At 36.8% G+C, this 25578-nt stretch overlaps 1 protein-coding gene across 1 annotated transcript; it reads left to right on the top strand.

The window, feature by feature from the left end:
• Positions 1 to 2418: 2418 nt before the first annotated feature.
• On the top strand, positions 2419 to 25243 carry LOC127628058 (glutamine--fructose-6-phosphate aminotransferase [isomerizing] 2-like). The gene is made up of 19 exons (XM_052104723.1): positions 2419 to 2499; positions 4130 to 4237; positions 4779 to 4874; positions 5443 to 5568; positions 7928 to 7986; positions 10666 to 10800; positions 14893 to 14954; positions 16733 to 16812; positions 17790 to 17910; positions 18262 to 18425; positions 18580 to 18675; positions 18930 to 19027; positions 19141 to 19261; positions 19536 to 19693; positions 22705 to 22819; positions 22918 to 23045; positions 23300 to 23467; positions 23578 to 23739; positions 23965 to 25243. Exons 1-19 carry the CDS (start codon positions 2493 to 2495, stop codon positions 24007 to 24009), a joined length of 2049 nt encoding a protein of 682 aa, XP_051960683.1. The 5' UTR covers positions 2419 to 2492; the 3' UTR covers positions 24010 to 25243.
• The last annotated feature ends 335 nt before the right edge of the window (positions 25244 to 25578 follow it).

Genomic DNA, 25578 nt, shown 5'->3' with positions numbered 1-25578 from the left:
GACTTTAGTAGAGGTTTTAAGCATTACAAAGCAAATCTATCATTTCCCTACAGTTTGTGAGCTGCTGAGCATGACTTTTATCAAAAGACAACAAAAGGTGTACCGAACTCGGGGCGGCATTAAACGCTGAACTCGAAGACAATTGGCATTTCAAACCAAAAGCCCGAAGCGTACCCCCGACAGAGATTTAAAACCTCCATCCAGAATAACCTTCAAAAATAATAAAGGCAAAATAACAAAAAAAAAAAAAAAAAACAAATTGTGCCACGATGGAAGGATTTTAAATCCAGATGAGACACTCTAACTCACTGAAATCTCCTCATTTACAGGTGAACACCCTGAAAACTTTATGCATTTACTTACTCGTATAGCAATCCTGCACGAGCCCCCAAATTTATGTCACGAGTAGCTCGTTACAAGCCGCAACATAAAAGAGGGATCAGACAACAAGTCTAATTAATTCAAAAGAGAATGGCTTTATTGTAATTAAACAAATACCACCACATCCAATAAATAGTAAACATGAGTCTAGGGATAACGAAGGGAAAAACACATAGTTAGCAAATAATATAACTATAACAAAATCTTTATGCTACACGATATCAGAAAAGCATAAACAAGAAAAGAGGATAAACGTCAATGAGGTCTTACTGGGACCAGCCACTCCTAAGATATAAAACTATCCCAGTGAGCCCCTTTCCCAAATAACCCACAACATTTTATACTTCTACTAATTGCTAATTAGTATGGGGAGAACCAGTTGAATCACAAGATTCAGGAACATCACACAATCTTATAATAATTAAATGTTTCAATATCATCCTTGTATTTTCATGTATAAAAAAGTGTGTCTACATGTCCATTCACTTCAGTAAAATGCATAAGTGTTCTAAGAACACAGCAGATCTATCTTTTTCTTACAGTTTGTTGAATGGAAACCAACATATTAAAAAACAAGAGCTGATATTAGAAATAGCTTTATATATTTAACACAGATCTAGTAATCTGCTTATATAGTCAAAATGAACTGATCAAACTATTACCTCACAAACATAATGTAAAAATCATAACTTAATGAAGACTCATGCGCTGATATAAACTCCACTTACAATGTGTGCTTAAAAGAAGGATTGTTCTGTTCATTTCTGCAGTGTATTTTACGTAATGCTGCCAATCAAGAATGATATGCCAATAAATCACTCTCAATTGTGTGTTCCTCATCTCTAGATTATTAATTTAGATCAACATCAATGCTGATAAAAACATGGAGAAATGAACATTGTTGAAAACAATGAACAGGGCCGTGTTGATTAGACTGTCTGACTGATGACCTGTTACATAAGGGTTGTTTCAGCTTAGAAACTCATGTGATTGGTTGAATGGTTGCCCAAAGTAACAAAATGCAAAGAACACTGTATAAAATCCTCAATTTGGACTCTGTATGGGTTTAGCATGGAAAAGTGTGGGGGACTGAATCACTTTTTTTAAGGAGTTCAAGGGACGTGTCCCCCACGTACCCCCTTGCTCTTATGCCATTGCCTTACAATAAGGTTCCATTTGTAAAGATAGTTAACTACATTGGTTAACATGAACTAACAATGAACAATACTTGAACAGCATTTATTAATCTTGGTTTATGTTAATTTCAAGATGAACTAATACATTTTTTTTTTTTATTAAAAGTTGTCTACATTAACTAATGTATAATAAACATATTGCAAAATGTTACTAATTAGCTTTAGAAATATTTGTAATATATACTATATGCAGTATATTAGGCATAATAGCTTTATTCAAATCAACTGACATATGTGGTTTGTCAAACTGATTAGTGTTTGTCCTCATTTTCATAGGTGTGTGTGAGGAGTGGATGCAGCTCGTGGGTCTTGTGTGTTGTGAGAGGGAGGAAGAAAAACAAACTGGTCTGGAGCATGCATGATATATACAAAAAGTGTTTAAAAATAAGTACTATTAACTTACTACAACTATTTCTATAACAAACATGTCTTTCATCACCTCCTTTCCAAATACTAATATATATATATATATATATATATATATATATATATATATATATATATATATATATATATGTATATATATATATAATTTAAATTTTATCATATATATATATATATATATATATATATATATATATATATATATATATATATATATATATATATGATAAAAATTTAAATATACTCAATATAGGCTGTGAACTGTCACACACACACACACACATCTATATATATTTTTAATCACATAAGCGGCTTCGGTCTAATATAAAAAAGGAATCATTGGCATCAAACCGGGATGAAACTCACACTCCTGTCAGCCAGCCAGCAGTGGGCGGGGCTCCCGTTGTCAGAGGTGGAGCAGGTTCGAAATGATAAGTAAAAGCGGCTGTTTGTAGTCTAGTGACTCGCACTGCTCCGCTTCACCACCAGACCTTCCATACTACCTTCAGTTTGAGAGAAGATACTTGAACGATGTGCGGTAAGTTCAGCTTTTATATTATTATGTTGTATAAAGGATAGGAATTCTGTATGTTAATCGCGTTGATAAGTATCTACGCTTGCCGTTTGTTCTCTCGTGGTTTAATATTGTTATTGCAAACATTATTCGTCACTATATGTGGATGTAATTATAGTACAGTCTAATGGCAGCGTCATCATTTAAATGTAAAGTTTGGCTTATTTGATCATCACTAGTAGTGACAGCTCAGGTGACATATCCGGTTTGCAGTGATACTGATGTGTCTCAAAACCTGATGAACTGGCTACTTTGACAGCATTTTTTGGACATTATTAGTTTCCTTTAATGATTATATATATTGTCTAGATAGGTAGCTCACTAGATTTTAAGACAGTCTGGCTCCACCACTTTCACCATGCGACGTGGCCGATGTGTCAAATGTGACTTTCTTATCTGCTCCTTCACTTTAACCAGAATATGTCTATAAAATACTAAAACTTATCTCTGCCTGTACTGGACATGTATTGCAATATGTGTCTCTATATACATACATTGTATATATAAAAAACAATTATGTATTAAATGTTGTATCTGTATATTTACGATATACAAAGTACTGTATGTTTTGTGTGCTGTGTAGATTGTGTCTGGCAGCAATTGCCCTTATAAGATTTATAAAGTATCTCTCTCTCTCTCTCTCTCTCTCTCTCTCTCTCTCTCTCTCTCTCTCTCTCTCTCTCTCTCTCTCTCTCTCTCTCTCTCTCTCTCTCTGTCCGTCCATCTGCATGTTGTTGTTAAGTAGTTCAAATCGTAATATGTTTATTTTCTGTGTAAATATTCATCCACATAAAGGCATAGTTCACCCAAAAATGATTATTTTTTTTTTTTTAACTTTCTTCCTTCTGCTGAACACAAACACATTTTTTTTTTTTTGAAAGATTCAAAGATTCAGCTCTGAAGGTCTATACAATGCAAGTGAACTTTTAAGCTGCAAAAAGCACATAAAGGCAGCATAAAAGTAATCCACACGACTCCAGTGGTTCAATCCACGTCTTCAGAAGTGAAATGATAGGTGTGGGTGAGAAACAGATCAATATTTCTGTCATTGTTTACTATAAATCTTCATTCTTCATGCATATCGCCACCTATTGGATATAGAGAAGAGTTTATAGTAAAAAAGGCCTGAAATATTGATCTGTTTCTCACCCATACCTATCATATCGCTTCAGAAGACATCTGAGATGGCATGAGATTGAGTAAATGATGAGGGAATTTACATTTTTTTGGTCAACTATCTCTTTAAGGTCATATGTTAATCAGAGAGAGAGAGAGAGATACACTGTTAATTTGTACAATTAATTTAATTTGTACATATAAATTTAAGTTATGTTATAATATTTTATTATTTTGATGTCTTTATAATTATACTATGTATTCCAAGCTTTGGCAATATTGTATTGTGTACGGTCATGCCAATAAAGCAATTTTGAATTGAATTGAGAGAGAGAGAGAGAGAGAGAGAGAGAGAGAGAGAGAGACAAATTTACAGAATAAAACTTATTTTGGGATCATTGGTTCACTATATTGTCAGAACATTTGTCTTGATCCACCTAGTATCTTCAAGCATTCTGTCTTTCCTTGTTTCTGGCAGGAATTTTCGGCTACCTGAATTACAGAGTGCCACGGACGAGGAAGGAGATCTTTCTGACCCTCATAAAGGGGCTTCAAAGGCTGGAGTACAGGGGTTATGACTCTGCAGGTAAGACCGCCACTCCCACTCCTTTGTGAGGGTAACGTCAATGTTCTCCACAGGTAAGAGATACTGCTCAAGACGTGAACACTGGCCTCGTTTCTTGCATTTTGGCAGCAGAGTAGGCCAGAGAGTCAATTCTTCCATTGCTCTTACCGAAGCAGTCAGGTGATACTTGTGTGAAGGGGATTATGAAAAGGTTTGGCTATTCTAGTTATTTCAGTGAAGACAAATCTTAATGCTACAGTATAAAGTGACATTCTAGAGAATTGTGTGATTGTGTGATTTTTAGCACCAGTTTGGTGAGGGCCCTTATTTTCAATACCACTGTAAAGAATTGGTATACTGAGTTCTGCTTGCACAAAGCCCAGACCTGAGCCACATTGAACACTGCGAGCCAGACCCCATCACCCAACATCAGTGCCTGACCTCACAGATGCTCAAGCCATGGCTTTGCAGTGTATTTATGTGTGTGTATGTGAGAAGGTTCCTGTGAGTTGAATACCTTGATGACCATGTCTTTTAATGGACACTGTGCATTGTTGGGCAGGTATTGCAGTAGATGGTCCAGGGAAGGATCAAACAGCTGACATCAGACTCTTTAAGAAGAAGGGGAAGGTGAAAGCTCTTGATGAAGAAATCTACAGTATGTTGACTTGCTTTATCGAAAATCATCTTCTAAATCTCTCCTCTTTCTTCTCGTCTTCTCTTTTCATCTATTCATGTCTTCTGTTTTCGCATATTCTAGTCTTTTTTCTTCTCTTCTTGTCTCATCTTGTCTCATCTATTCTCTTTTTGTTTCTTCTCATCTCTTTTCTTTTCGTCTAGTCACAGTTCTTTACTCGTTTTGTCTCCTCTCTTCTCATCCTATCTTGTCTATTCTCTTTTCACTTCTTTTTGATTTGTCACTTCTCTTCTTTTTGTTATTTTTGTCTTTTCTCATCTTATCTCTTTTCGTCTTGCCTTGTCTCATCTTGTCTCTTCTCTTTTCATCTCTTCTTATATCTTCTCTTTTCATCTACTCAAATCTCTTTTCTTCTTGTTGTTCTTCTCGCCTCATTTGGTCTCTTCTTGTCTTGTCGTCTCTTCTCTTTTCACCTATTCTGATCACTTCTTGTTTTGTCTCTTCTCTTTTCAGTCAATTTTCTCTTTAATGTGTTTCATATGTTTCTACTGATAAATTTTCTCTGCTTTTTCCGTGATTGTTTCATTAGAGAGTGACTCCATCGATCTCAATGCAGAACTGGACACACACTTTGGCATTGCACACACTCGCTGGGCCACGCACGGAGAGCCAAGTGCTGTCAACAGCCACCCTCAGCGGTCAGACAAGAACAATGGTAAAACATTAAGAGAGATGTGAGACAGCACAAATTCAATTGACTGACTTCAGTTGGAACCTAAATATAGTGCTATGGTGGTCATCTGGTTTATATCCAGTCATTCAGCTGCTGTTGCCACAAGTTTACAAGCTCTTAAACTCCAAGAAAAGACAGTATTGGGCAGCCGACAGAGGCATTAAAGCCATTAAGATTTGATTGATAATGAAAAGCTTGCAAAGGCTTCAGCAGATGTGAAAGTTCTCATCTGAAAATAAACACCTTAGTATAGGTTAGAAACAGACAGCTGGAGGTTCCTTTCGCCCCACAGCAGCAGTAAGCAGAGGCTGTTTGGTGTGCCAATGTTCCCAGATTAGGTTTCTCTAGTCCATATAGACATTAAATATAATCTAAAATACCGACATGCATAGTGCGGTCCAAAACTCTTAGACTACTAGTGAAAATGATCTTCTAATTTATTGTAAAATTTTTATTTTCTAATTATATTATCAATAATTTGAACGAAAAGTTTAATTGAAATATGCACAAGAATTAAAAAAACATTTAGCACTGGGTTATTCCCTTATGCTTTTTATCTAACTGACATGGACTCCATGAGCACACTGTGCATACTCTCTGAAGGCGTTCCAGTGTATGCTGAACACTTGCTGTCTGCTTTTCCATCACTCCCTGGTCCAACTTATTTATAAACAAATTTAATTTATATTTGTCTACAAAACTAACTTTAAGCATTCAAGTGTAAGCCTTTAGATCAAAGGCTCTTTAAGATCATTAGAAATACAGGTGTCTAATGTATTGACTGGTACTATAGTTTTTTCAATGAGTAGAAATGGTTACAAACAATAGTTCATATATATATATATATACACTCACCTAAAGGATTATTAGGAACACCATACTAATACTGTGTTTGACCCCCTTTCGCCTTCAGAACTGCCTTAATTCTACGTGGCATTGATTCAACAAGGTGCTGAAAGCATTCTTTAGAAATGTTGGCCCATATTGATAGGATAGCATCTTGCAGTTGATGGAGATTTGTGGGATGCACATCCAGGGCACGAAGCTCCTGTTCCACCACATCCCAAAGATGCTCTATTGGGTTGAGATCTGGTGACTGTGGGGGCCATTTTAGTACAGTGAACTCATTGTCATGTTCAAGAAACCAATTTGAAATGATTCGAGCTTTGTGACATGGTGCATTATCCTGCTGGAAGTAGCCATCAGAGGATGGGTACATGGTGGCCATAAAGGGATGGACATGGTCAGAAACAATGCTCAGGTAGGCCGTGGCATTTAAACGATGCCCAATTGGCACTAAGGGGCCTAAAGTGTGCCAAGAAAACATCCCCCACACCATTACACCACCACCAGCAGCCTGCACAGTGGTAACAAGGCATGATGGATCCATGTTCTCATTCTGTTTACGCCAAATTCTGACTCTACCATCTGAATGTCTCAACAGAAATCGAGACTCATCAGACCAGGCAACATTTTTCCAGTCTTCAACTGTCCAATTTTGGTGAGCTCTTGCAAATTGTAGCCTCTATTTCCTATTTGTAGTGGAGATGAGTGGTACCCGGTGGGGTCTTCTGCTGTTGTAGCCCATCCGCCTCAAGGTTGTGCGTGTTGTGGCTTCACAAATGCTTTGCTGCATACCTCGGTTGTAACGAGTGGTTATTTCAGGCAAAGTTGCTCTTCTATCAGCTTGAATCAGTCGGCCCATTCTCCTCTGACCTCTAGCATCAACAAGGCATTTTCGCCCACAGGACTGCCACATACTGGATGTTTTTCCCTTTTCACACCATTCTTTGTAAACCCTAGAAATGGTTGTGCGTGAAAGTCCCAGTAATTGAGCAGATTGTGAAATACTCAGACCGGCCCGTCTGGCACCAAGAACCATGCCACGCTCAAAATTGCTTAAATCACCTTTCTTTCCCATTCTGACATTCAGTTTGGAGTTCAGGAGATTGTCTTGACCAGGACCACACCCCTAAATGCATTGAAGCAACTGCCATGTGATTGGATGATTAGATAATTGCATTAATGAGAAATTGAACAGATGTTCCTAATAATCCTTTAGGTGAGTGTATATATATATAATTACGGCACTAAACAAATATTGCATAGATCATATTGTCAAACTGCTATGCTTTACAGAATGCATGACATTCCTTGAGTGGCTTGTGAATGTGTCAGCCATTTTTTTCTAAGTAGTCACTTCTATGTGAACTTCTGCAGTTAATCCAGGATGGACTTCAAAGACATTGGACATTAATCTTAATGTATCTTGAACATTAAGTGACTGAATGATTAGACATTATAAACCAATTAATTGCTTCTCTTGACTTTTTTTCTCTAGAGTTTGTTGTCATCCACAATGGCATAATCACAAATTACAAGGAGCTGAAAAAGTACCTGGTGAGCAGTATTTTTAAACACTCCTTGCTGTAGCTGAAGTGTGATTACAGTTTTTCTGAATTGCTAAAACACTAAACCCCATTCTCGGAACCAAATGCTCAGTGGCCTAAACCCATTTGTCCAATCAATCATTCTTTTCACAAAAATCTAAACCCATTCTCACTCACTAAAACACATTTAGCACTGTGATGCACTTGTGTGCACAACTACAGCACAGTATCACTCATAATTTACACATAACGACTCAAAATTGTTCACACTTGTTTCTAATGATGTGGAAATGCGATGCTGAGGCAGAATTAATCTCTCATTGATTTACAGACATTCAATACTGTATTACTTGCAGTAAACATATATATATATTTAATTTATTTCTGTGATGAGCAGTTGACTGTTTTATGCATGAAAATATAAGTTTTCATTTCTTGCACTTCCAGAAACTTCTAACTTCTACTAACCCACCAACTTCACTAACCAATTTTTAACCAAGTTCGAGACAAATTATAAAGCAAATTTATGATTATATTTTCATGTTTGTTTTAATGTACCATAATTAATTACGATTAATCACAGAAAATTGTGTGATTAATTGTGATTGATAAATGTACTATACACAGCCCTAAAATATCCTCCTGAGACCCCAGTGTGACTGCTGGTTGCATTTTCCATTTCTCTTTTTGATTTGTATCTAGTAGGACGTAACGATTTGTAACTAGTGACGTTACAGACATTAAGCTGATTTTCTGTAAATCGGAATAAATAATTCTAATTATAAGCATCATCCCATCACTGCAAAACATGTTAAAATATAATGTAGCATTATACAATTCTGAATCTATGTATTGATTACCATTGTCCCATTTCAAACATGTTGAGTGGTCCAAATATCATCTGCAGCCTGAAACTGAACTTTTGACCAGATTTTAAAAGTTAATGCTCTAAGCTGCATAGAAAGATATAGGATGCTCCCTTGCTCCCTATTTAGAGAATGACTTAACTTCCAGTGTGCTGTCTGGCTTCACTGGTCTCAGAACAGTTTTAAATGCACCTTATTTTCATCCTAACTCTGAAAGCAAAATGTTTCAGCTTTTGGATGAACTCATTTATTCTCAATATGAAATTGCACAGTAAATACTGTGTATAGAAATGCATTAACTAATGTTAATGAATAGAATGTATTGAACAGTGATATCAAAATTAAACATAACAAGATGTATTTTAAAATGAAGCGAAATGACCCACAGATGTGTGAGTTTAAAGTTATTCAAAATAACTAACATGTTTTTTCTTCTTTTGAGGAAATGAGGTACATATGTCGACATCATGTTTATCAGGGCGCTGACGTGCAACATATGTTTTTAAGGCGGCATTTCAAACGAAACTAAAGACATTCCTCTTTACAACCAAAAAGGTGTCAATGAATAAACATAAAGAGATTTCTTACCACAGGCACTTTTGCGATAGGAGCGTTTCAAGGAAATCGAAAGCATGCTGTTGTGTCTCGGTGCAGCAGAAGTTAACTCTTTAAATGACAGTCTAGTGTCTTGTTAACAGTATTCAGTCAGTTTATATTCATTTAAATTATAGGTTGCGTATAGTGAAGCCAAAATACAATGTCCACGTATGTAGACACGGGGTCGCACTAGGATATATACATAATTCTTTCTTTTTCATTTTTCATTTATTTTCAACAATAATTTAGTTTTTTAACCAATATTTCATGAAATAATCTCACCATCAGTGCCTATAATCTCCACAGCCACGTTCCAACATCTAGTGGAAAGTCTTCCCAGATTGGAAGCTGTTAGAGAAGACTAACTCTCTATTAAAGCCAGTTAAGAAGCACATATGGTGTGGTTTTTCTGTGTCCACATACTTTTGGCCATATAGTGTATCTTGTTAAAAATTAGCTTCAGACACTGGTTTCTAACATTAGAATCCTTCAGAATGATGCATAGTTGCAGCCAGAAACAACACAATATGTGGCCGATTTGAAAACATTTTCTTATTGTTAGTTTGTCTGTGTAAGAAAATTATTATCTATTCTTCTTTTTCCTAATTACCTGACCTTGTCTTGGTCGAGCCACATTTCTGATCAACAAAGAAGTATTGACGTGTATGCGGGCGGTCACATGTTTCAGGTTTCTGATGTCAGATATCCCAGGATTTTAGAAAGAGCGGGTATTAATAAATGTTCTTTTTTTAACTGGGAAGAAAGTTTTGATAGTATGCTTTCATAGTACAATCACCTCTTTTATTGCAAAAGATCAGGGAATCTTTTTATTTCTAATCATATGACCTTTTTACAGTAAGAGTAGTTTGTGTAGAAACTGTTTTGTAGCAGTTTGTGTTTGCCCAAGGAAGGACATGAATCAATTTTCCAGTAATTGTTTATAATGTTTCCTTATATCTGACCTGTTTATTTAAGACCATAGATATTTATGTTAATTTAATGACTCTGTTTGAGATAATAGTGTGAGTTAATCTGGTTTCTGTGGCGTATGTCACAGTTTTATATAAGCAGCATCATAGTAGACATCTACACGGTTATTGCAGAATGTCTCATAATACTCATTAGATAAGTATTGAGGAATTTCCCCTTTCCACTAAGAAAATAAAGTGTGTTTTGACAATGCTTGCGTATGTAACCATGGCTTTCTCATCCCAACCCATTGATAGGTTTCCAAAGGCTATGAGTTTGAGTCGGATACAGACACAGAGGTCATCCCTAAGTTGACCAAATATCTCTATGACAACCGCGAGAGTGATTATGTGTCCTTCTCCACCCTTGTGGAGCGTGTCATCAAGCAGCTGGTAAGCATCATTAGTGTGTGTGTGTGTGTGAGTTTGTGTGTGTGTGTGTGTGTGTGGTTAGAGGGTGGTCTTACTCGCATGCCTCTGGGAACCCTCGTATTGTGAAAGTTAAAGGCCAGTTGTTTCTCAATTACAGCAACTGAACAACTCATAGAGAAAGTTCAGAAGCAGCGCTCTGTTTGAGTGTTAGTTACATGTTGCTTCATCCCCATGATTTATATTCTTTGTTTATTTCTTATGCTGCCAAACAAAGGCAAAACAGTATCTACAGCAACACTGAAAGAGAAAAATGGCTTCAAAAGTTTGGTGTGGACAAACCTATCTGTCACAGCACAGATTATAGTCAAAGAGATTTTGTTCATAATAAACACATAAAAAAGTGTAGTTACTGCATTGTGCCTTTGCACAACAGCATAGTTTTCACTTATCAATTAAGTCAGGATAATGTACAATCAGGCGGTCTTTATCGCAAAACAAACCCACATAGTGGGATCAGGACCCTGCTGGAAGCAGATAAATAAACAAATGGACTTAAAATAATAATCTGAGTTAATATGTTTTAATTATGTAATAAGAAAAGGACTGTAGAATGATACAAGAGACATTAAACTAGCACAGCTGTGTTGGAAATTGGTTGCTTGGGACAACAGTCAAATTTACAGTTTAGCGGTCATTATACGAACATATTTTTGTGTAATTGCCACAGAATGCTGCGATTGACCAATCAGAATCAAGTATTCCAGAGAGCTGTATAATAATAGAGTTTAGTTTGCTAAAAACTGAGGTCAGAATCACAAAACGTTCTTAAGAAGAACATTTTTCTTTACATGCCTTACATCCCTTATTAACAGGGATCGGGAGGAGCAAATTCATTTAATCCGACCAATCACACAGCCAGAGTAAGAGTAAATAAACAGCTGCTTACCTCTACGTAGCATTGAGAGTTTCCAGCATCCCAGCACCTTCCTATCTCCTCTTATTTATTCCATCAATACTAATCCAGTCCGGGGATCATTCAAGCTCAGGTCAAGTCTCGAGCCTTGAGCCCCTGCAAGGGACAGCAAGATTTTTTCCCCTTTTCTTCCCAATTTGGTATGCCCAATTCCCACTGCGCTCTAGGTCCTCGTGGTGGCGTAGTGACTCGCCTCAGTCCAGGTGATGGAGGATGAATCTCAGTTGCCTCTGTGTCTGAGATCCGTGAGTCAATCCGTGTATCTTATCACGTGGCTTGTTGAGCATGTTAACGTGAAGAATTATCGCGTGTGGAGGCTCAGGCTATTTTCGGCGGCATCCATGTACAACTCACCATGTGCCACAACCACATTATAGCAAGCACGAGGAGGTTAACCCAACGTGACTCTACTCACCCTAGCAACCAGGCCAATTGGTTGCTTAGAAAGCCTGATTGGAGTCACTCAGCACGCCCTGATTCTAACTTGCGACTCCAAGGGTGGTAGTCAGCGTCTTTACTTGCTGAGCTAAGATGATTAGAAAATATTTGGGAACTTCTTTAGAATTTTTCAAGAAATACACTTAGGAACATTCTTACTGAATTCTTATAATTAATTCTAAGAAGAACGTATGTTTTCTTAAGAACATTTTCATGAATCCGGCCCCTGAATTGTAGTTTTGAGAACTTTGTACAGTCAGCACCTTATCTGCAAGGCCTTCAATATGTCAATCACACAGTTAAAGTTTGGTCTTCTTCACTATCAGTTATACAACAAATAACATTTATTAGCACAGGAAGGCGTAATAGCCCTCCCTCGTCTCCAGGTAATTAATATTAGCTATTTTTTCAAATAAGGACAGTTGAACCTTGTTTTATGAGCCATTGTTAGAACCTTTGAACGACTCCCATGGCAATAACATTCTCTGCTGGGAGCCAAAAGTTCAGCTCTATTCAAAAATGGTTCATCAACAATGCTGTATGATCAAGGGCCATACCCTTTACAATACCCTTGACAGAAATCCAATCCTTATCATAAGTTTATAAAAGACTAGGTCATCCTATCAGGACAATAACTGTGTGCCTTTCTCCCTCTTTTCAGCATGAGTCTCTGTTTTATGGCGCCTTTGGTAAATTGATTACACTATCTAAACTGCAATGTTAGCCCCCACCATCTTAGTGACGGAAGGCTGGGAGATAAATGGGCAATAAATTTGAAGGAGTACGTTTGGATTTTACAGGATCGCCACAGGCGTCTAAGCCTGTTGCAATCTGCACAGCTAAAGGAGGAGGGTGGAAACGTTAACTGGTCGTCCTACTTTTAAAGGAACAAATGAAGAGAGTTAGGGAGAAAGAAACAAGTCTTACCCCGAGGCTAACTGAAAACAGACTGAGGCTGTTTGAAGGAATAGCTCACCCAAAAGAAAACAATTATTTTACTCACCCTCATGTAGTTTCAGACCAATATGACTTGCTCTCTGCTGGGCTAAGCGCTTATTCTAAATAAAATTTAAATTGCGATATGATGTAGTGCGATTATCAAACCGCAAAGGCTGCAATTTATTTAAACATATAGTCTGCAAGCAACACACACTGCACGTACTGTGCGCTGCTACTCTGTAGTGGTACACATACTCAAAGCACACGGGAGCTGAACGTGTTAAATTTACAGCACTCTAGATTCACTTATTGCACGTTTGGGTAATTCCAAAAATGCTTGGCTGCTAAAAGTTACTATCCAAATCTAAAGTAAGAGAAAGGGTTTAACACACATAGGTTTCATCGCATTCATCACTCATTATGCAAACGTGACTACTTTCTGGTTTTAATGTTTGATCCTATGTTTGGACTCCTACTTCACTTATGATACACACTTCCGGTCGTGGCACAAGGGAAGGTAAACACATTGTAGCCAATGCAAAAATGTTTGATGAGTGAGTCGGCATAATGTGACCTATCATAGGGTGTTGGAACTCTTGGAAACAACATGCCAAATATAGTCTTTATTGTCTAAGGGTTCATTGCTGAACTTAACGGGTTCTTTAAGTTACTGTAAAGAACCATTGAGGAACACTTATTTTTGTCTGTGTGTGTGCGCTGTGGGCAGCGAGTCAGGAGACGCTGAAGGAGGAGGCAGGGGGAAATATTAGTTCCCTCAGCACACAGAGAGTGCCCCTATACCTCTCAGTTCATTCCTCACTGTGGGGCTCTGTTCCTCTCAGCTTCCCTGCACCCCTCTCTAGACCTCCCCTCCAGGCCTGATCCTGAGCTGATCTGGGAACGAAGAAATGCGAGACTCTATCTCAGCCCATTGAACAGAATGATGATGTTTCCATTTAGATCTTTATCATAGCTCTTTTGTTGTCACACTCGCTCTGTCAAAACCTTGTTAGCTTCTTCCTAAGGAACCATTTTAAGGCACTATAGGCTCACACCTGAGGCAAAAGCTGTTCCAAAAGGTTTTCAGTTTAAAACTGAATTATGCTGCATTAAGATACATTGTTTTGTTCTGAATTATAGTTTAGACACAGTCTTCATCTGTCTGTCCAAGTTGCATGATACAATTTTGGTCTGATTAAGTTGTATACATGCTGGATTAAGCTGAGCTACAATCATATTATCTAGGTCTGTTTGTCTGACTTTGAACAGACCTAGATAATGGGATTGTAGCCCGGTTCGTCCACAATTGGACTTGGGGTTGTGCACTAAAGCATTTACACAACATTTTAGAGAGACAAATTATTGTTTTAGTCCGACTGAATCTTTTAAAATGTATGTAAAAATGTACTGGCTGAAAAAATGCATCTGAGATTATAAACATATATAATATATTTGATACTTAAAGTATAGATAAAAATCATTTAAAACAAGTAAAACCAAATTTAATGATGGGCTATGTATTTTTATGCTTATTAGAGTATATCTTCTGTGTGCTATTTCTATAATGCACAGATTTGCTTTCTATGTAGAACGTTCCAAATTAGTCACTTACAAGGTTCCATTTCAGGAAGGATGCTGCATTAGAAGGCAGCAGCCTATATAGTCATTAGGCAGATTTCAGCTTACTAGGTTTTGGAACAGAGTGCCTGAGTAATCTATACGAATGTTATCTCATTCACTGTTCTTTCTTGATTTTTCCTCAGGAAGGGGCATTTGCTTTGGTTTTCAAAAGCGTCCATTTCCCAGGAGAGGCCGTTGCCACAAGGTCAGCAAGAGCCATGGTTTTTATGAACCGTTTCCTTATTCCTTACTACTTCTCTGATTTTCTGACTTGTTCTCTCTGTCTCACTTTACACCTATTAAGACAAAGATCCCGTGCTTAACCAGGAATAAAACGAACATAACAAAGGTGTTTATTCAGCTATGCATGATTGAATGGTACTCTGACCCTGAATTTGTCATTTTTATTCGACTGTGGCCAAGACTGAAGTTAATTATTCCCATCTACCCATCTTTGATTGTAAACTAATGTGTTGTTTGCTTTTGTCAATTCTGTTCTGCTTTGAAGAGAACATCTTAAGTCAGAGCATGTTGCAAGACCCTTTAGTGTGGGTTACTGCACACACAATAAAAAATATTTCTTTTTTTGAGCCATCATAAAGACTTTTTGATAGGCTATTCGTGGAAATTTTTGTTACTAAAAATTAAATTGTGGAAGTTGCTTTGGATTAATTGTTTGTGGTGTTTGCTAAAGCAAACATTACTATTTCAATTGCTCATACTTATAATTAAACTTTGCCCTGCCCCCACACTGCTTGTGCCATGGTTGCCAGAACACCCCAACAACCATCTACTAATGCCCTAGACATCACCCAGAGCACCCTATCAACCACCTACTAACACCCTAGAAACCACCCAAAACACTGTAGAATCCACCTACCACTCGGTCATCTGGCATCGGTCCAAAGTTGTTGTTTTTTTTTTTTAGCATACAACTCACTTCATTTTGTTAGATTTATACTTTAAACAAGAATAAACATTTTGCCAATGGGGTAAGAAAAATACAATTAATTCAAAATAAATGTTTGAGTCTTATAATCAATTCTTATTATCCTACACAATAATTTAACTTGTTTTAATGATGTTTAGATATTTCTACTGGAAATGTTCTACTGGATATTTCTAAACACTGTAGCATTGTGGCTGCAGCTGGACATCAAGCAAGCACCTCTCAGATTTCTTCAGAAAAAAATCTAGTTTGTCATTTAGCAAATTTCTTTTCTTGGCCATTCTTAAATTCCAAGAGTTTTTCTTTCATGTGCCCTTTAAAGAATTCATCCCAAAAGGGATCTGTCAATGGTATTAACAACAGATTAGCTCAAAACTTAGGCACATCACTTCCATATACTCATACTCCCTGTATATCTTCACACTCACCTTAATTTGCTTTTCATTTGACTGCACGTGACACTAAAGCTTAATCATTTGTATTGTATGAAATCTGTCAAGAGTTTGAATACAAGATATACTTCACGGGACGGTGCACATTTAGCTTGCTTTGCACACTGAAAGGCTACTGCCAAAGCAGTTTGAACAAAGCAAACACTGAGAAGCTGCTCCAATGTGGCTATTTGGCATGTCAGCATAAGGGATCATGGGTTGTGCCAAGCAAGATAGATGGTGCATGCAAAGGATAGGTCTGATATATGTCCTCAACTGGTGGGGAGGAGGACGGATCTGAACAAGGATATGAGAGTGAAAGGGAGAGAGAGAGGGCAGAGCAGCCCCATGTGGATTAGACTGTAATGTTAAGTCTTGTAAAGTCCTGCAGGTGTACTTCTGTTCTGTAGAAACAATTATGGTTCATATTTTTAAGATCTTGTGTGATCTAATTCATCTGAATTGAAAGAATGGGTGTATTACATGGGAGACTACAATCCTTTTTTTATTTCTTCTCTTCACACCTTTGCACATACTCAAATTAAGCTTTGAGTACCAAGTCAAAAGCAAATCTATCCTTCTTTCTCATCCTCTTTCAAACAGGCGGGGAAGTCCGCTGCTAATTGGTGTACGCTGTCAGTATGAGCTTTCCACAGAACAAATCCCTGTCCAGTACAACCGTGGTAAGTCCTCCTTAATATGTTCTATCCATTTGTTCTGCCTGTACAACTTCTCAAACCAGTTCCACTCATTGGAAGCAAGTATGTTACCATTGTGTCTTCTATTCTTTTGCCCCCAAAGCAAAGAATGTGGTCTGGGCACATGTTTGTGAATAAAAGCTTAGATAAATGACAAAAGGCAGCATTGCCTACTAATGTAACCATGATGACATCTGGTATATTTTGTGTAGTATTGGAAACGTGTAAAATTTAACAAAGTTAAAACAGTGGAACAAATTTGAAGGTGTGGTGGAGTTGTCACGAATGTAGCATGTAGACCAAGCCTTACTCTGGAATGTGGTCCTTTGAGATTTGTTATGGTTTAATAGTGTCAGATGAAAACCCAGTATAGTTATTGCATGCATATCATCATGGCTGATTTCTGAGCATCATAATCCTCTGATACCATCTTTTTATCAATGGAGCAACATATTATAAAAGAATGATTTATATAGTGGGGGTTTAAAATACACTTTTATACTTTAATGTTTAAACTTTTATTCAAAGACAATGTTTATCAGGCAAAGACAGCTAATTTTCCATTTCAGTTTAATATTATTAAAAAAAATTATTTAATTATTTTGGTAGTATTATAACAATTAAGTGGTAAATTTTTTTAACTCATAGAAACACTTATTTGGTGTGGTTACTTTGTCATTTTGTGTATTGTACTTTATATTTTTAATAAAAAATATGCAAATAATTTTTTTGAAATACACCACAAATTATCAGTTTAAACATTTACCACTTGTAAAAATAGTACCAAATCAAATAAAAAAAACTGTAATTAATATGTTAACAGTAAACTGACAGACAAGGCCAGTTAATTGTAATATTACAATTGGATTAGCAATCGTTCTATAGTGTTAATATTTCACTGAATGGATATTTAGATGATGAGTTAATGACAGTGATTTTATGTTATTTTCTTTTTCTGGTAGGTGACTCCAGGAAAGATGAACTCCAGGAGAAAAACTTCCGTAACCGAGTGGGCAGCACCAATGCCCTGCACTCGGTCCATGACAGAATGGCAGTGGAGTTTTACTTTGCTTCTGATGCGAGGTAAGACACGCACGCACACACACATATACAGTATGAAACACTATTTGACATAATTCACTTATTGACATAATTGTTTCACACAGCCTTTGTTGTATTTGTTGAGTATTTGTTGATAGATATGCAGTGATGCAGCGGAAGTGCAGGTCATACTAGAAACAGATCTTGTAATGAAATAATGCAAAAATGTTGGCAGCTTAGCAGTGCACCCTGATAACCACAAAACCTCATTACACACAGGATTTTGATATTAAAGGCATCAAGATTGAACAAGCTGTTAAACAGATCAGCCTTAATGCATGTCCTATTTTTTATATTGCTTGTATTGTGATTACTGTATTTTCTCTTTCTCAGTGCTATAATTGAGCACACCAACAAGGTAATCTACCTGGAGGACGATGACGTAGCAGTGGTAATGGAGGGAAAGTTGTATGTGCACCGTATTAAGCCTAAAGCAGGAGAGGACCCTGTCCGTGCTATTCAAACCCTTCAGATTGAGCTCCAGCAGATCATGAAAGGTCCCAAATCACAATAATTTCTCTTGACATAGAAGATCTTTATGTAGAAGGTCTTTAATTTTCTTTAAGTTGCATGGCACACAACTGTACCTCTGCTTGACTTTCTTAGCACAGCAGATTGTGGTTTTGTGCTAACACTGTTTCTCATCTTCAGGTAAATTCAAGGCTTTCATGCAGAAGGAGATCTTTGAGCAGCCCGAATCTGTCTTCAACACCATGAGAGGCAGAATATGTTTTGAAAGCAACAAAGGTAGAGAATGACCTTCTACTTTATCAGAACATTACAGTTCTGCTGACTCCTTAAATTGGCAGATGGAAGAGTGTTTGTAAGCCTGTTTGAAAACAATCGTTATTTTTGCAATTTCATTTAGTGATGATAATGCATAGAAATTACACACTTCAGCTTAACAAAATGGCAAACATGTTTGAGTCTAATATTCGAAAAGTTTCATTTGTGGTTTGTATCGATCAGCATGTTTTTGACCTCGTGTATTTTCTGCATAGTTCTTCTTGGTGGCCTGTCCGACCATTTAAAGGAGATAAAGAGATGCAGACGTTTGATCATGATTGGCTGTGGAACCAGTTACCATGCAGGATTGGCAGTGAGTTTTTGTGCTGTTTTTTACTCAACATGATTGTAATTTTATTCCTTTCATCAATGAAAATGAGGGAGTTATTTTTTATTGAACACATGATCTCTGGTTTTTCTCTGCAGACACGTCAGATCCTTGAGGAGTTGACCGAGCTTCCCGTTATGGTCGAGTTGGCCAGTGACTTCCTGGACCGCATCACTCCCGTCTTCAGAGACGATGTCTGTTTCTTCATCAGCCAGTCGGGTAAAGTACAGCTCTTTACCATCATTCTTCTGTTTCATATTTTGGAGAATGAAAAGTCGACCTTTGTGCTTGATATGACACTGAATTACACAAGTATATGGTGTGATATAATCTCCAGATACATGTGGCACATAAACTTATTGCTTATATTGAGTACAGGAAAATACCATTAATTGCCAGTGATGCTACATGATATCATGTTGATGACACTAACATTTGCATGATTAAAGTATCTGTTTATGATAAGTGATACTGATAGTGTGGGTTTGATCAGGTGAGACAGCAGACACTCTGATGGCATTACGCTACTGTAAGCAGCGTGGAGCACTGACTGTTGGTATCACCAATACTGTGGGCAGCTCCATCTGCAGGGAGACAGACTGTGGAGTTCACATTAATGCTGGGCCTGAGGTTGGAGTGGCCAGCACTAAGGTACTATACAGAGCCAAATGAAACTAATCATGTTGGCCACTCTTTGTTCTCCAAAACTACAGGAGTGATGTATTTGAATTCTGACTTTCTCAAAAGCAGGGTTCCCACAGTCCCACTGTTTTAGAGGCCTGAAAATGGTAATAAATCGAATCTTAACCTCCGGAGACCCGAGCGTGACTGCTGTGTGCATTTTCCATTTCCCTTTTTGATTTGTAACTAGTAGCACCTAATAAACCTAATAAGTTCTAGAACAGATAGTTTTCCTAACAAAATGATGTCCACATATATGGACAGCGGTACTAAATTGAGAAAATTTAAGTAACAGCAAGCTATAGAAAGCCAGATTTTTTTTTAAATCAAAATTGTTTATTATGTTTTGAGGAATGTTGGTTATTTGTGTTTTTGAGATGTTACAGACATTGAATCAGGTTAAATTGTGCTAATTTCTGATGTAAAGTAATGGCCAGCATCATCCAATCACTGCCAACCATGTTAAAATAAAATGATTCATTATAAATTCTCAATTCTGAATCTTTGTCCAGTTCTAAGTGCACCTTATTTTCATCCAAACTTCATATAAAACCTCTGTAAGCTAATTTTCTCAGCTTTTGGAGAAACTCATTGATTCTCACTTTGAAAGTGCACAATAAATATAGGATTTCTATTGAAAAAATGCGTTAAAGGACACTTTAGTGTACATTGTATTTAGCAGTGTGGCGTTTTGCGATAAATAGCTCAAATTTAAAAAATGGCATATAGGATGAATCTAGAGACTTTAATCTTTTGACTCAAACAGGTTTCAATGTAAAAACTTAATTAGGTTTCTCACCAGATGTAGTTTTGTTGGCATTTCCCTTAAAGACAAACTCCTCTGTGATTGACGCCATGTAGTTTTGTCACATGACTACAATGCAAAAAATTATTTTCAAGACAAGTATTTTTGTCTTGTTTTCCTGTAAAACTATCTAAACATTCTTAAAATGCCATTTATTTACTTGTCAAGCAAATGGGTTAAGATGTCTTGTTTAAGACAAAATTGAGTGAACTTTAGACTTAAAACAAAAAAATTTTGGTTGCGGTTTCCCTGCCGTGTTCTCATCGGTCGGTCTCATGTCTCATTTCCGGAACATGGTGTCTGGATCTTGCCTTCCCTGTCTGGTTCGGTTTCAGTCCGGATCCGGACACTCATGCTCCATGTTCTGTCTTTTATTGGCACGAGTTTATTGCGCTTGTCATCTTGGTGGCATGCATTCGTGTCAGTCGTTTATGTCTGTCTCTCGTGACCACAAACGCACTTGGTGTTGCGCTCACTTTGCGCTGCTCGCCCGGGTAGTAATCTGTCTTCACGTTGTGCTGAGGTTCGGTCACTTCGGTCTGGTGTCGGGTTTGTTTGTGACTGAACTCTCGCATGTTTTCACCTCGCGATGTACGCTTAGGCTTTGTCTAGTCAGTGTGAGAATGTGTGGCATTGCTGTGTCTGGTGTTGCCATGCATTCTCTTGACTTACCTGTCGGTTGGCATGAGCGCATATTGTCTTGGCGATGTCCGCTCGTACCATTCGGTTGTTTGTGTATTGTGAGAGCACGTGGTTTTGTTTTTTCTGTTCTGCCGTATGTCTCTCAGTCTTGCGTCATACCCCGCTTCTTTGCTTATTATTATTTCATTAGTCACACCTTCCCTGCTTGTTAACCTGTTTGATTTCTCTCCCTGTTTTATTCTTCTCATGTGTCCAGTGCGTTTGGGTCCTGCCTCTGCTGATTCCTGACATATACTGACAGCCCTGAGTCTTCTGAACTGAGATCAGCCGGTTTAAATAAATTTCAGTTAAGCGTTTCGTACAGGGAAGCTAAAATACAATTTCCACACATGTGTACGCAGGGTCGCACAAGGAGAAAATTCATGGAAATGTCTGTTGTGAATAGATATTTTTTGTATGTCATCAGGTAAATGTCCTCGGCTTCTGTAGAGTAAAACTTGCTCGCAAATCTTAGTGATGTCCAATTTGGGAGTGAATCATTCTTTTTAGCTGATTGTTGGCATTAATGGTGATAGAAAAAACTAACATTTTCTGTCTAGTTAATAAACAATTCAATAATATTTTCACACTTTTTGCTTAATTTGGCAAAATGACAGCTTGATTGGAAATAATGGCCAATAAAAATTCTCTGCTCACAAGGCATAATTACCTTGAATTTTCTTTCTTTTTTTTTTTTTTTTTTTTTTCAAAAATCACTTGTCTCATATTTTATTTCAAGCATACTCTTCACTGACACTTTTGTTGACTTGGTTTATAAGTACACTAAATAAAAATAAATAATAATAAAAAAAAGCTTTATTAAGGACAACGTTGTTTGGTGTGGTGGAAATTACACCACAACTGGGAAAACGTCATAATTTATTAAAAATAAGTAGAAATAATTCTCACACAATAAATATATAAATAGTTTATGTATATTTCACACTTTGTCTAGATTATCATAATTCCAAATATAATAATTTGTATTTTGGAAATTTGGAAGTGTTTTGCATTTTGCAAGTAAATATTAAAAGTCTGGCTCTTGGTCAAGGTTAAATCAGTCAACTCTATACACATAATACATTTGAAAAGGAATAAAAATAAATGATAGCCATTTTAGTTTTACTAACCTCACATAACAAAAAGTAGCAAGTTCATTTTGATGAAAATCAACCCCTTGGATATGAAATTGCCTTATGTTAAGGAAATACCCCTGAATGATTCATTTGCAAATGCATTTCAAATTTTAATCCATTTAGCACAAATGACTTGGAAGGTCAAGGAAATTAATTGGTCAATAAGTGTGGGAACCCTGTAAAATGCTCTACGAATTAGAGTAGTTGTAACAGTAGTTATAGGTTACAATAAGAAAGTGTGCAACTCACTATGTGTACTTGTTTAATTACATCTCATGTCTCTTTCTTCCTCCCTTTGTCCCTTTGGCATAATGTATTGCATGTTCTGTGTATTAATTGTGTGTTCTGATCAACTGCAGGCCTACACCAGTCAGTTTGTGTCTCTGATCATGTTTGGTCTGATAATGAGTGAAGACAGGCTGTCACTGCAGAGCAGGCGACTGGAGATCATCAATGGCCTCCAAAAACTTCCAGGTGTGTGTGAATAATCACACATATGCCGTAATGAGCCATGTTCATTTTGTAGCAAGAGGCTTGAGATAATATTAACTTTGACACTGTCTGCCATTCAGAGTTGATCAAGGAGGTTCTGGCTCTTGATGACAAGATCAAGGGCATAACTGAGGAGCTCCACCATCAGAGGTCGCTATTGGTCATGGGTCGAGGCTACAACTATGCCACATGCCTAGAGGGGGCACTGGTGAGTAGAATGGAATAATGTATATTGGTGCGAAAACTGTCACCTAACGGATTTGCAAAAATTATTTTTGCCTTTGCCCCATTTGTTGTCTTTACAAAGTGGGATAGCAGAATATATTTTTAACATTGAAAAAATTACATCTTTTTAAGCTTTTGAACATTTGCAGAATGAATTAGTAAATTGCAATGTGTTCATTTTTTTGTCCTGTATAAAATACAACTACATATACAACTTGTTGTGTGTGTTCCCTGTAGAAAATTAAAGAGATAACATACATGCACTCTGAGGGTATTATGGCAGGAGAGTTGAAGCATGGCCCCCTGGCATTGATCGACAAGCATATGCCTGTCATCATGATCATGATGAGAGATGCCTGCTACAACAAGTGCCAAAATGCCCTGCAACAGGTCACGGCCAGACAGGTAATCATCATCAGAAACATAACGACAAAAGCAGATTCCCAATAATGTTATCAACAGGAGTCCAAACATTCATCATTTATGATGGCTAATATCTTGTGTACGTTTCTTAGGGCCGACCCATCATCCTCTGTTGCCAGGACGACCCAGAGATCAGTACGATGGCATATAAGACCATTGAACTGCCTCAGACAGTGGACTGTCTGCAGGGAATCCTCAGTGTCATCCCACTGCAGCTCGTGTCTTTCCATCTGGCTGTGCTCAGAGGATATGATGTACGTTTATCTCTCTAGATTTATCTATTTATTAACTTGTTATCCAGAGATATCCTTTTATTAAGTGTTATTGAAACTACTTAGATACAGTTATGTAATATTCAAACGAAAAATACATTTATTACATTTTTATTTATAGTTAATGAAAATATTTACATTTCATTTATGTTTGAGTATTTGTTAACGATAATAATTATTTATTTATTTATTTTTATTTATTTTCAGGTGGACTTTCCAAGGAACCTGGCCAAATCTGTGACAGTGGAGTAGCTCCTCATAGAAACGTGAAATAATCAACATAGAAGATGAAAAGGCTTATCACCAAAGTGCAATTACAAGTGTGTGTGTTTACATTTGCATCTGTGTGAATGTGAGAGTGTGAGTATTTATGAATTATGACCAAATCCCTAAAGGCCACAAGACCTAAATGGAACTAGTGGGGAACTAATGCATTTTGCTCCATATGTGCCTAATAACTCAGTATCCAAATGCAAATGTTCCTTACACCCTCCAATCTCAGTTTTTAACTGTGCCAGAAGGAACACAAATTAGTCAGATGTTTACTTCTTACGAACCAAAGTGCAATACTTTAATCTGCACAACTGATCTGTATCCAAGAAATGTGCCTGAAATGATGGGAACAAACTCCTTTTTTTATTTAGAGTATGTTAGGGAGTGACTGACAGTGAATGTTTTATGTATAGTTAACACTGACAAAACCTAAGCAAGAATTGATTTAAACCTACATTATATTGAAGGGCCAAATTCTTTATCAGTTGCAACATTAGAATACAGTCCAAAACCATATCACACTATTTAACATATTTTCATTATCATTAGTTTGTAACATTTTCAGCTGGGACAAACAAGTGTTAATCACATTAACTAACATAAAGCAGTCAATCACTTTAAAGAAAAACATAATATAAATAACTGGGTTCTACTGGAAGATTTACTGTACTGTTTCAGTTTACTGTGAAGAGCTCATTTTGGGAACAATCATTGTGTTAATAGACATGCATTCAATTTTGTTTGTTTTTTTTTTACGAATGATTTCAGTGATTTTTCATAATCTATACATGTTGTGCTGAAATAAGAATACAAACCCTAACCACAACTCTTTTGTTTTTTCTGTCTCACTTGGATAAAACTCTTGTACTTGCTTGGTTTTAAATCATACATTTCCCGGTATAGGTACTTGTCATATATATATACGTTTTAAGTCTGTTTTATTTTTAAATATGGGTTGAGGGTTATAGCATGAATATGAAGAGCAAAAGTGCCTTTTATTACTTTAACATGATCACTTGTTAATAAAGTAATTAAAGAAGTAAATCAAATGAAGTATGACCAGCAACAGTGTCAGTGTCTTGAATCACTCCATTTGATTGTTTGTTCTGATGTTTAATTATTTATCCATTAAACATTAATTCATATGGTACAGATGTAGCTCAGTTATAACTGCCATTTAAGTTCTAAGGGTTCTGGAAAACTGTAAAGCACACAATTACATATTAAATATTAACGAAAAACTGGTTTCCAATTTGTGTCAAAACTGTGGATGACGGGAGAAAAGTGACTTTGCATTGTCTCTCATGAACAATTTGAACATCTTTCTTTGTTTTTTGAGCATTTTTGTTTTAAGTAATTTATAGATCTAATAGTGAACTGGGTGATTTTGTCTTTGGCTTACTAAAGGTGAGTTAAATTAGCTTTAGTGCACATCACTGGCACACAGCTGTATTGTCAGAACAAATACAAAATGTATTGACTGGCTGTCCTTTTAGCAGCCTTATTTTTCTGCTTCAGTGCATTTTTAATATAACAATAGGACAATCA

Source organism: Xyrauchen texanus, chromosome 34 (genome assembly GCF_025860055.1).
Source record: "Xyrauchen texanus isolate HMW12.3.18 chromosome 34, RBS_HiC_50CHRs, whole genome shotgun sequence".
Taxonomy (NCBI): domain Eukaryota; kingdom Metazoa; phylum Chordata; class Actinopteri; order Cypriniformes; family Catostomidae; genus Xyrauchen; species Xyrauchen texanus.
The sequence above is the reverse complement of the archived record's forward strand: the minus strand, read 5'-3'. Positions and strand labels throughout refer to the sequence as shown.

What these genes read in the sequence shown, in the direction of transcription:
- LOC127628058 (XM_052104723.1), top strand. An exon ending in TCTTGATGAAGAAATCTACA is followed by an intron (nt 4,875 to 5,442) that starts GTATGTTGACTT and finishes TTGTTTCATTAG; the next exon opens with AGAGTGACTCCATCGATCTC. An exon ending in CCCTGTCCAGTACAACCGTG is followed by an intron (nt 16,813 to 17,789) that starts GTAAGTCCTCCT and finishes TTTTTCTGGTAG; the next exon opens with GTGACTCCAGGAAAGATGAA.